This window comes from Callithrix jacchus, chromosome 13 (genome assembly GCF_049354715.1).
Source record: "Callithrix jacchus isolate 240 chromosome 13, calJac240_pri, whole genome shotgun sequence".
Classification (NCBI taxonomy): domain Eukaryota; kingdom Metazoa; phylum Chordata; class Mammalia; order Primates; family Cebidae; genus Callithrix; species Callithrix jacchus.
In genome coordinates, this window is record NC_133514.1 from 22,890,808 (window position 1) to 22,904,002 (window position 13,195).

General features: G+C 37.6%; 1 protein-coding gene across 17 annotated transcripts in view; it reads left to right on the forward strand.

Annotated features, from left to right (window-relative positions):
* The window catches only part of PSD3 (pleckstrin and Sec7 domain containing 3), a 553,221-nt gene that overhangs the window by 479,898 nt on the left and 60,128 nt on the right, over nt 1-13,195 (forward strand). For all 17 annotated transcript variants that reach the window (XM_017963724.4, XM_078347353.1, XM_035270118.3 and 14 more), the window contains one exon: nt 9,229-9,299. In XM_017963724.4, the coding sequence (XP_017819213.3) occupies nt 9,229-9,299 (71 nt within the window). The remainder of the gene's footprint in view (nt 1-9,228; nt 9,300-13,195) is intronic.

Below are 13,195 nucleotides of genomic sequence, written 5' to 3' on the forward strand. Positions count from 1 at the left end.
GATGATGTCTTACTTATAGAACTTCTGCTGAGTATACCTTTGTTTTCAAGTTCAGCAAAGTGCTATATTTGTTTTGGAATGCCATCATTGTGATTGCTTTATATTGTGAATATCTTTCTCCGTTATCATAAGGAAATTCAAAATATTTTGCATTAGAAGTACCTCAGCCCCACATAATTGTTTCTTGGCCTGGCAGGATTTACATTCTTGGCCTTCATTCCAAGACTCTTCATCATGCCCTGAGAAAGAATTTACTTCTCATTAAAATGGATATGGTTAACTTTCTGTCTCTACTCTGAGGGGAATAAAATGGTATTTTTGCCGTTTTACATGGAACAATAGGAGAATGTTTTCAAGACGAGAGACAGGAAATAAAGATTAATGTATTAAATGAAAAAAATTGGCAATGTCCATACTCTGTCTTTCTATGCATATTATGACTTTCTGATATTAAACATGCAGAAAAGGAAAAAAAATAGATGATCAAGGAACCGAGAGACATTAGTGGTCAAAAAGAGGACAAGATTTTGATGTAGGAACACATATTCTGCCATTTGAATAAAATAGAAAATTGAAACTGTAAAATCTTAAACACAATCCATTTCCAGTTCAGTTGAGAAGAAAAGTTGGAGAGTATAGCATGCAAATATGAACTTCTGCATGAAGCTTATATCTTTTGGTGAATTAAAAAAAAAAACTTTCCATCATAAATCCATTATTAATCTTTACTGAATATTTTATTGTTTAGAAATATTTTATACCTTCCTCTTGGTGAAAGGGGTGACACTGTCCTTTCATTCCCCATTAAGCATTTTACCATTTTACAAAAATGTATGATAATAACTGAAACCAAAATATTCACTGTACTTTATTTCCACATAGATTTCTTCAAATGTATAATAAAGATGAGAAAATAATAACAGATTTATAATACTGAAGATTCAGTGATGGCTTCAATATCATCCATCTTTGGTGGACATTTTTTTTTCTTTTGCAGAAATTTGGTCTTCATGTGTATTTGTGACTCAGAATAACAATCACAGCAGCTTGTTGGTTTTATTCATTACTTATTTTCACTCAAACTGGTCAGGAAGCAGCCCCCAAGCCAGAGCTGATACTCAGAGACTGTGTACTGGTACAGACTGTTTGCTGTCAGTGTCTCATCAATCTGACTGGGACAGTGCTTTTTTCAATAGTTCAACATTGCTGCTGAATCAACTCTTAAATATTTTTTTTTTGAGAGAGGGTTTCACTTTGTCACCCAGGATGGAGTCCAGGGGCACAATCATGGCTCACTGCAGCCTCGACCTCCTGGGCTGAAACAGTCCTCCCACTTCAGCCGCCCAAGTAGCTAGAAATATAGGCATGCACCAGCCTATATTGGTGATACAGTTTGACTGTGTCCCCACCCAAATCTCATCTTGAATTGTAGTACCCAGCTGGTGGGGGGTAATTGAGTCATGAGGGCAGTTACCTTTATGCTGTTCTCGTGATAGTGAGTGAGTTCTCATGAGAGCTGGTGGTTTTATAAGGGGCTTTTCCCCTTTTTGCTCAGCACTTATGCTTGCTGCCATGTGAAGAAGGACATGTCTGTTTTCCCTTCTGCCATGATTGTGCTTTTCCTGAGGCCTCCCCAGCCATGCTGAACTGTGAGTCAATTAAACCTCTTCCCTTCATAAATCACCCAATCAGGTTATCTCTTTATTAGCAGTGTAAGAATGTACTAATACAGCTGGCTTTTTTTTTTTTTGGTAGCAACAGGGTCTTGTTATGTTGCCCAGGCAGATCTCAAAGTCCTCTCCTCAATTGGTCCTCCCGCATTTGCCTCCAAGTGCTGGGATTACAGACATGCGCCAACGTGCCCAGCCTCAGCTCTCAAATAATTTTAATTTCACTGCTGTATCCCAGATCTATCCAAAACATTGCCTCCTGAATCTGGTTTAGGTGGCCTTGCCCCATATGGAAACCAGAGTGAAAGTGCCCAGTGCTGTAGGGAAACAAGTGCTGCCAGTTTGTAGGAGGCGGGAGGAAGGTGGTCATGGATTTCACATCTGCGAGATGGCAGTTATAACCATGGCTCCCTCATAGACTTCTGGGATTTTGTTTATACAGGTCAAATCTTGGAGCAGGGCTTAAAACAGTATGTGTTCAGCCGTCATTTGTTGTGCTATTACTAGAACTATAATTATTACTGGTATTAAATAATTATTCGCAGAGAAGTCGAGCTGGGAGCACCTGAGAGGGCAGACACAGAGACTGTGCTTCTCTTCTGAGATCTGCAGTCATGAGCAGGGATACCTTTGAAGGTCCTAGAGTTGAGTGAGATAAGAGAAAGTACCTGGTTATATTTCCCTCTCATCTCATCATCTCCCTTTCTGCCTTCAGGGCCCACCTCACAGGAGTAGCAGAAAGGACCACTGCAAAGAATTTTCTCTTTTATGTGAGTGTGACTCAGAATAACAATCACAGCAGCTTGGTGGTTTTATTCATTTCCTATTTTTACCAATACTGGTCAGGAAGCAGCCCCCAAGCCAGAGCTAATACTCAGAGACTGTGAACTGGAACAGAGCCATTTACTGTGGATGTCCCTTCAATCTGACTGGGTACTTTTCCCCCATAGCTCAACATCACTGTTGAATCAACACTTAAATAATTCATTTTTTTGAGAAAGGGTCTTACTTTGTCACCCAGGATGGAGTACAGTGGCATGACCATTGGATATTTTCTCCTTCTTAATGTATCCTTATAATTGTTTCCTTAATTGCCCTGTACAGTAGCTTTGAAATCCTTAGATGGGTAGCTTTCTTGGCAGCATACTCTACCTTTCAGAATTGCAAATACATTTAATAACAGGGACATAAAATATAGAGACAAAAATTCCTACCTGAAAAGATTGTTTGGAATACATAGAACATATATGTATAATATAGTTAAACTATTATAACTATATTATAGCTAGCCCATCACCCAGAGTGCTTCAGTGTAGGTGCTCAGTTAATATTAATGCCTTTCCCCTTTCCTTCCATTTTATCTTAATTTATCATATGCCTCTATCCATGTTCTGGCCTTTTTCCCTTATCTCACCTGTTGTAATAACCTCCTTACTGGTTCCCCTTGTTCCAGTTTCTCTCTTTGTTCTCACCCCACAATACCTCCTGTATCCTGCTCCAAATGAGTTCTTGCTAGATAACAAAGTTTGTGAATAAATTCTTCCCTTTTTAAAAAAAAAAAGACAGAAAAATGCAATAGAGAATCTATTTTTTGCAACATGATGGCCTACAGATTCTGAAACTCTCCCATTATAAAACATCTAAAAATGATAGATAAAATATTTTTAAATAACTTTTATCTGAATGGATAAAGCTGTAACAAGGAAAGGGAAATCCTGTTAGGCCAGGAATAAAGCATGAGTACAAATGTGGGGAGGTGACTAAACCTGGGGCTGCTAAGCCTTCAGGGCATTTTTGGATCTGGGTGGCCTACAAGTATCGGAGATAAAATTACGCAGCATTTAGCACAGGAGTACAAAGAGATGGAGACTATCAAAAAGTAGATAGGTCACAGGTGGAATAAAGTGAGAAGCAAGAATGGAGTGTTAGGTTACAATATCATGGTGACAGTAGAGGAGAGATAATATTCAAACATATAATGTCACAGGAAGCTCAAAGAATACCAGTCTGTATAAATTAAAAAAAAAATTCTTAGACATAACATTTAGACCCAGGGTAGAAATCTGTATTAGTCTATTCTCACATTGGCCTAAAGAAATACCTGAGACTGGGTAATTTATAAAGTAGTTTCATTGGCTCAGATCCACAGGCTCTACAGGAAGCATGATGCTGGCATCTGCTCAGCTTCTGGGAAGGTCTTAGGAAACTTAAATTATGGTGAAAAGTAAAAGGAGAGCACTGCTTCACATAGCCAGAGGAGCAAGAGAAGCCATATCATTCCATCCTGTGCCCCTCCCAAATCTCTTGTCCTTTCCACATTGCAAAATACAACAATGCCTTCCCAACAGTCCCCAAAGTTTCTATTCATTCCAGCATTAACTCAGAAGTCCCAAGTTCAAAATATCATCTGAGACAAGGCTAGTCCCTTCCACCTATGAACCTGTAAAAATCAAAAACAACTTAGTTACTCCTGAGATACAATTGGGGGTACTGGCATTTGGTAAATATTTCCATTGCAGAAGGTATATGGGCCAAAAGAAAGGGGCTACAGGCCCCACACAAGTCTGAAACCCTGAAGGTCAGTCACTAAATTTTAAAGCTCAGAAAAAATCTCCTTTGGCTCTATTTCTCACATCCTGGACACACTGGTATGAGGGATGGGCTCCCACAACCTTGGGCAGCTCTGCCTCTGTGGCTTTGCATGGTTCAGCCCCTGCAGCTGCTCTCACAATATGGAGTTGAGTGCCTATGGCTTTTCCAGGCATATGATGCAAGCAGTCAGTGGCTTTACCATTCTGGAGTCTGGAAGATGGTGGCCCTTTTCTCACAGCTTCACTAGGTAGCACCCCATGTGTGGGGACTTCAACCCTACATTTGCCCTCCACACTGCCCTAGTAGAGATTCTGCATGAGGCCTCCACCACTGAAGCAGGCTTCTGCCTGTACATCCAGGCTTTTTCATGTATCCTGAAATCTTGGCAGAGACTCCCAGGTCTCAATTCTTGCTCTCTGTTTAGCCACAGGCTTAAAACCACGTGGAAGCCACCAAGGTTTATGGCCAGCATGCTCTGAAGCAGCAGCCCAAGCTGTATCCAGGCCCCTTTGAGCCATGGCTGAACCTGGAGAGCCTGGGATGCAAGGAGCAGTGTCCTGGGGCTTCACGGAGCAGCCATGCCCTAGCTCTGGCTCAGGAAACCATTCTTCCCTCCTAGGCCTCAAGAGGAGCTTCTCTGAAGGTCTCTGAAATGCCTTCAAGGCTACGTTCCCCCTTGTCTTGGCTAGGAGCACTTGGCTCCTTATTAATTTATGCAAATTTCTGCAACCTGCTTGAATTCCGCTTCTGATAATAGGCCTTTCTCTTCCACCACATGGATAAGCTGTAAATTTTCCAGACATTTATGCCCTGTTTCTCTTTTAAATTTAAGTTCCAGTTTTAGGTCATTTATTTGCTCGCACATGTGAGCATAGGATATTAGAAACAGCCAGGCCATATCTTGAGCCCTTTTCCTGCTTAGAAATTTTTTCTGCCAGATACCCTAAATCATCACTCTCCAATTCCAAGTTACACAGATCCCTAGGGCAAGGGCACAATGCAAGCCATGTTGTTTGCTAAGACATAACAAAAGTGACCTGTACTCCAGTTCCCAATAAGTTCCTCATTTCCATCTGAGACCTTTTAGCCTTGCCTTGGCTGTCCATATCACTACCAGCATTTTGGTCATAACCCTTCAGCTGGTCTGTAGGAAGTTCCAAACTTTGACCCATCTTCCTATATTTTTCTAAGCCCTCCGCACTCTTCCAACCTCTGATTTTTATCCAGTTCCAAAGTTGCTTTCACATTTTCAGGTATCTTTGTAAGCAATGCCCCAATTTACAGTACCAGTTTTCTATATTAGTCCATTCTCACACTGCTATGAAGAAAACCTGAGACTGAGTAATTTATTTTAAAAAAAGAGGTTTAATTGGCTCACAGGTCTGCAGGCTGTACAGGAAGCATGATGATGGCATCTGTTCAGCTTCTGTGAAGGCCTCAGCAAACTTACAGTCATGGCTGAACATGAAGGGGAAATAGCACTTCAAATGGCCATAGAAGGAGCAAGAGAAGTTGGGGAGGTGCTACACACTTTTAAACAACCAGATCTCATGAGCACTCACTCACTCACTATCACGAGAACAGCACCAAGGGGATGGTGCTAAACCATTCATGAGAAACCACCCCCATGATCCAATCACCTACCACCAGGGCGCACCTCCAAAACTGGGGATTACAGTTGAACATGAGATTTGGTGGGCACACAGATCTAAACACTATCAACATTGCAACAATGGTGTTAGCCAAAAGATAGTGAAATAATATCTTCATAAGAAAAAGCAATTTTTACTTGGAATTTTTAATGAAATGAGGGCATTTATTATATAAATAAAAATAGAAGATTGACCACCAAAAGACCATCCTTGCTAAAGGAACTTCTAAGGATAGACTTCAAGAAGTAATTGAAAATGGCTTCCAAAAAACAATCTGAAGTACAGAAAGCAGTGATCAATAAAGATAAAAGTAAACATTAAACCAACTGTAGCATGTATAGAAAAAATAATGATGTCTGTTTCAGTAGCATTTAAAAACAAAGCTAAAGTAAGGCTAGAGGCAGATTATTGTAATCAAAACCCTATGAGGTTCTTGTATTTTTGAGAAAGAAAGCAATTGATTATCTTTGGACCTTAAGTACGCATAGTGAAAACTGCAGTGAAAAGATGAGCTCACATGTAAAATGGTGTCTTTTAATAAAATTGAGTAAACACTCTCACGGAAGACACCTGGATATTAAAGGACGTCGGCCTACTGATTCCCCACAATCCCTGTAGTTAAAGCCTTTTAGTTGCTATGTTACATTTCCAGTCGGTAATCTTTTCACTCATCCTCTCATCAAGTTCATTATGTGAAGTTACAGCTCTTTATGGAGCTCTCTCTACTTGATAACACATGTATTGTGAAATCTTTTTAACTCTTTCTCCAGTCCTCATGATGAGGAGCAATGCTTGTCATTTATTAGCGTCCAGCTCACTGCGTTTCACATGAAGAGCCTCACTGAGAGTGCAGTGGCAACAGTGGCACTGTATGTGTGATTGTAAAATCAGAGCAGTTGCATCTGCTCTAGAGAGCCTTCTCAGCCCACTGTAGTGCACAGTGGTCCCTTCTTTCCCTGAATTCTGCTTGTTTGCACCCATCTGTCTCATGTAAAATGGAAGTATCAATAATATTTTAAGCTTAGCATTGTGGTGTGAGTTAAATGGATTAATACATGTTAGAGCAGTGCTTTTATAGCACACCAGCTAAATACTGGTGAGTACTTGCTTCCTAGTTATCTTTTTGGGAGGATTATAGGTTGTTTCATCCATCTGTTAGATAACTGAATTGTAACTGGCCAAAGATAGAAAATAGAAAAGGAGTGAGTGCAGTGAGTACGATCAGTAAGTCCCTTACTAAGTTGCTAAGTATATTCTTCTGAGCCCTCCACACTCTTCCAACCTCTGATCGTTATCCAGTTCCAACATTACTTTCACTTTGCTTAATAAGTAAGTCATTTACTAAGTACCTGACCTAGTATTAGTCATTCATGAGTGACTTTTAAAATCACATTTCTCTTGGAGAGCTCTTTGGTATCTGTTTCTAGTAGGCTTAGTGTAGAAATGAGAAAGAGCTGTTTAAAATTTTGTAAATGTGTACATGGATTCATAGATCTACTGCAAAAGGAGAAAAATAGATGTGTATATTTTTGAACTAAAGGGATGTCAAGATGCCAATAAATTAACTTTAGGGCTCAGGGAAAGCCTTTATGTTTCTAGGGCTCCTCTACTGAAAACAGAAGATTTTCTCTAGGTTCTCTGCCAGCATTAGCCAGTGCATTGCCTTAAGTTCTAGGAATTACCCACATTTTTAAAGGCAGCAAAAGTACACATGAAGTACAGCACGATGGAGTGACTTGTTAGGGGCTGTTGGGTGGGAGGATAGGTTTCAGACCTGGTGAGATTGTGAAGGGGCTGGAAACCAGCTGGTCTACTTTCTGGTCAGGTGCCTACTACCCACCGTGCCTCCTGGGGTCCTGCTCTGCAGCAACCCTTTTGGCCCTGGCCCCTTCTGTGTGCACGGTGCTCATGTGGGCACTATCAAAATTTGGCATCTATTGAACAAGGTAGTGAATGTTTATTATATATATGATGTATGGTTATCTGTTTATATTAGTTGCTTTTTTTCTTTGCTTTATAAAGGAAATAATGGTATGCTTTTTGGGGAAGGATTACATATATTTTTAATATACCTTTAAGCCTCACCTAGTGGAGACAGAAGGGATGATATTTATTATTTCCCCTGTAACCTGCAGGGCAGACATTTTGGATCGTTTCTTGCCAGGTGGATATCTCAGTATGGTGTTGGCAGAATTGCCTGTGTTCTGTAAGTGGCTGTTCACCTAGCTCCAAGTCTAAGAATTCTTAAGTATTGAGTCAAAAGAGATTTAAAAGATTTGGTTAAGAATAATGCACTTCCTAATGTAATCAGGGATCCAAGTTAAAGACAGGCTACAGACAGCCAAGTGTTTGATAAAAGAGCGGGAGTAAATGGCCCTCCCCATCTATTTTGGCAGACATGTTTAGAAAAATGACATTCAAGCAGTAACATTTTCCAGTACAGATTTTAAGTTTATTAAGATACTAAATTGTAAACTGTTTTGCTAATCTATTGCTTTTTGCTTAAGGATAATTTGTAAGAGTTTACATAAGTCAATAGAGAAAATATACTTTATATCCAGAAAAATATAAACAGAAGAAATATAAGGACTTCTGGAAGAAATAATTAACTTGGAGAATTTGTATGATTCTGCTTAATGTCTTCCTTGCACTGTGCTAGCTTCTGTGAATTCTAAAGATGAAAGTTACCTCCTATCAAGTCATTCATAGTCTAGTGAAAGAGACATTTGGACAAAAATAGTTCATTACAGCAAGATCCTCAGCAAAGATATGCACAGGTTGCAGTAGGAATAATAATAACTAAACTTGCATCTGGTTGAAGGGGGTATGGAAGAAATGCCAAAAGTGGTCCTTTCATATTCTGAGACTGTAATTCCTAGAATTTTTAAAGAAGCTATTAAGGATCTGGTACTGAAGCTTTTTCAGCTTTCTTTTGTATGGCTGTGCGTTTCCAATATGCCTCTTGTGCTTACCCAGTCTGTAGTCACCCATGCTACCTGGCTTTTCAGGCTTCTACTCTTCCAAGTTGTCAGACCATTAGCAGGTTATTGCCCCATGTTTCCGTTTTGTAAGAAGAAGAGAGAAATGGTACCAACCTGGTAGGATTATTGTAAATATTAAATAAGATTGTATATGGCAAACATGTTAGAATGCTGCCTGGCACACCATAAGACTCAGAAAAGTTTTGTTCTTATTGTTGTTAGTTTTGGTAGCAAGGTAGAATATTGAAACACTATCACCATGTTGTTCATTTAGATTCTCTTTTCTAAAATGCTGATGTCAAATAAAATTTTACATTTTTTCCCCCTTTCTAGCTCCAAGAGGAAAACGAGGATGGAAAACCTTTTATGCTGTACTGAAGGGAACAGTTCTTTACTTGCAAAAGGTAAAAGTAAAGCAGATAAAAAATAAAACCCACAAAACTTGATGAACGAATTAAACAAGGTCCAATATATGTATATACAGTAGTCCACTTATCTGTGGTTTCACGTGCTGTAGTTTGTTTCCTGATGTTAAAAACAATATTAAATGGAGAATTCCAGAAATAAGTTTTAAGTTTTAAATTGCATGCTGTTCTCAGTAGCATAATGAAATCTTTCTCAATCCTGCTCCGTCCTGAACAGATGTCAATCATCCCTTTGTCCGGCATAGCCATCCTATATATGCCCATCCTTTAGTCACTTAATAGACATCTCTGGTATGATATCAGCTGTCCAACTGTCACAGTGTTTTTGTTCAAGTAACCCTTATTTTACTTAATAGTCCCAAAGGACAGTGATGGTGGCATATTGTTATTGTTGTTGTATTTTATTATTAGTTATTGTGGTTAATCTATTACTGTGAGTAACTTATAAATTAAATTTTATCTTAGGTACATATGTATAGAAAAAGTATAGTATACAGTCCTCCCTCCATGCATGCAGGGGATTGGCTCCAGGACTCCCCTTATATACCCAAGTCCCCACATACTCAAGTCCTGCAGTCACCCCTGTAGAACCCACATATAAGAAAAGTTGACCTCTGTATACTTGGGTTTCATGCACCACAAATGCAGTATTATTAGTCCTTATTTGATGGAAAACAGTCTACATATTATTAGTGGACCTGTACAGTTCAAGCCCCTTTAGTTTAAGGGTCATCTATATATAGGGTTTGGTACTATTCAAAATTTCAGGCATCCACCAGGGCTCTTAGAATGCATCCTACTGTACCACATATATCCTTTATTCATCCTTCAGTGGACACATAGGTTGTTTCCATCTTTTGGCTATTGTGAATAATGCCTCAGTGAGCATGGAGTGCAAATATTTCTTCAAGATCTTAATTTCATTTCTTGTGGATAAATACCCAGAAATGGGTCATATGGTTCTGTTTTCAGTTTTTCGAAGAAACTCCATACTGTCTTCCAAAACAATGTACCATTTTATATCTGAACAACAGTCCATAAGGGTTCCAGTTCCCCCCTATATGTGTGTTGGATTTATCTGAGCTCTGTGTTCCATTCTGTTGGTCTATGTATGTGTCCATCTTTGTGCCATAACCATATTGATTTGAGACTGTAGCTTGGTAATATGTTTTGAAATCAGGAATGTGAGGTCTACTGCTTTGTTCTTCTTTTTCAATATTATTTATAACTTATTCAGGGTCTTTTGTGATTCCATATAAATTTTAGAATTTTTTTCTATTTCTGTGAAAAATTCCACTGGGATTTTCTTAGGGATTTTATTGAATATGTAGGTCTCTGTGGGCAGTATGGACATTTTAATAACATTAATTTGAATCCCTGAACATGGCATGTCTTTTCATTTATTTGTGTCTTCTTTAATTTCTTTCAGCAGTGTTTTACAGTTTTTAGTGTATACGTCTTTTGCCTTCTTGGTCAAATTTATTCTTAAGTATTTTTTAATACTTTTTGATGCTGTCGTAAATGGTATTACTAATTTCATTTTCAAATTGTTCATTGTTAGTGTACAGAAATGCAACTGATAGTTGATTCTGTGTCCTGCAACTTTGCTAAATTTGTTTATTCTAATAGTTTTTGTGGAATCTTTAGGTTTTATACATATAAGATCATTTGAAACTGTTTCTCATTTGAGGGTTTTTTATCGTGAAAGGATATTGAACTTCATCACTTCCTTGCATCTATTGAGATGTTCATGTAATTTTTATCCTTTGATCTGTTAATGTGTTTTATCACTCTGACTGATTTTCATATGTTGAACCACCTTTACATCCCAAAGATAATCTCACTTGATCATTGTATGTGATCTTTTTAATATACTGTTGAATTCAGTTTGCCAGCATTTTGTTTAGAGTTTTTGCACTTATGCTCATAATGGATGTTGGCAAGTAGTTTTCTTGTAGTACTGCTTTCTGGTTTTGGTATCAGAGTCATGCTGGCCTCATGAAATGAGTTTGGAAGTGTTCCCTCCTCTTCAAATTTTTGGAAGAGTTTAAGAATGACTGGCATTAGTTCTTTAACTGTTAGGTGGAATTCACGGGTGAAGCTATCTGGTCCTAAACTTTCCTTTGTTGGGAGAGTTTTCATTACAGATTCAATCCCCTTATTATTATAGATCCGTTCAGATTTTCTACCTCTCCATAATTTAGTCTTGGCAGATTGTAGGTTTCTAATAATTTATCCATTTCTTCTAGGTTTCCCAATTTGTTGGTGTATAATTGTTCATTATAGTTTCATCTATTCCTTTTAGTTTATGTGGCATCAATTGCATGTCTCCTGTTTCATTTCTGATTTTATTTATTTGAGTATTCTCTATTTTTTTCTTAGTCTAGCTAAAGGATTGTCAGTTTTGTTGACCTTTGAAAAACCAAGTTTTAGGGTTTTAAATTGATTTTATTTTCTCTATTTCATTTGTTTCTGCTCTAATCTTTCTTGATCCTTCACAAATTACATCCTTTTGTATTGTCTTCCCACTAATGTATATTTATAGGGAAAGTTTTTTAATACTTTTTAAAAAATTTAATGCTTTTTAAAAATTTATAAATTTACATTTATAAATATAATGTATATTTATAAGTAAAGTATTTTAATGCTTTTTGAAAATATTATGTATTTTAATAATATAATTATTAAAAATATATTTATCAGAGTTAAAAGTCATTTACATATCACTATTATAATATTAAAGTATTGTGTATTTTTCCTACATATAGTCAGCACTCCATATCGGTGATTGCTGCATTTGAATTCAACCAACCTGAGATTAAAAATATTCAGAAAAAAAACGTTCCACAAAGTTTCAAAAAACAAAACTTGAATTTTCCACATACTGAGTACTATGTTGAATCCATTCCAATGAAGTGATATGTAGACCTTTTATTAGGTATCATGAGTAATCTAGAGATGATTTAAAGTGTACAGAAGGATATACATAGGACATACACAAATACTGTGTCATGTTATGTAAGAGACTTGAGCATCCATGGATTTTGGTATCCATCTCACAGATACCAAGACCTGACTCTTTACTTTTGCCGGTGAGCTTTATACTTTCATGTTTCTGTTTAGCATCCTTCCATTTCAACTTGAACTCCCTTTAGCATTTCTTGTAAGGCAAGTGTGGTGGTAATGAACTCTCTCAACGTTCGTTTACCTGAGAAAATATCATCTTTCATTTTTAAAGGGTAGTTTTGCTGGAGGTAAGATGTTTGTGTCACAAGTTATTGTTGTTTTCTTTGAGCATCTTAAACATATAACAGTCAATTCTGGCCTTACATCATTTGTGCTGAGAAATCCACAGACGAATCACTTTTCTTTTGCTACTTTCAAAGTCCTTTCTTTTTCTTTGACTTTTTATAATTTTGTCACTGGTCCCAGTGTAATTTATTTGCATTAATCCTGGTTGTCATTAGGCTTCTTGAATCTAGATGTCTGTTTCCTTCCTCAGATTTAGGAAGTGTTCTGTAAATAAGCTTTGTGCCCTTTCTTCTTTCTGCTCTTTGTTGGACTTTCATAATGTATTGTTCTGCATAATGGTGTGTTCCATTAATGCCTAAGGCTCTCTTAACTCTCTTTCATTCTTATTCATCTTTGTTCTCTGAGTGGATAATTTCAAATGGCCTGTCTTCTAATTTGCTCATTCTTTCTTCTTCATTTTCTGCTCTTGAGCCTCTCATCTGAATTTTTCAGTTCAGTTATTATATTCTTCAGCTTGAAAATATCAATTTAGTTCTGTTAAATATTTTCTGCTTGTTGATATTCTCATTTTGTTTATTCATTATTTGAGCTTGTTGAGCATCTTTACAATGGTTATACAGGTA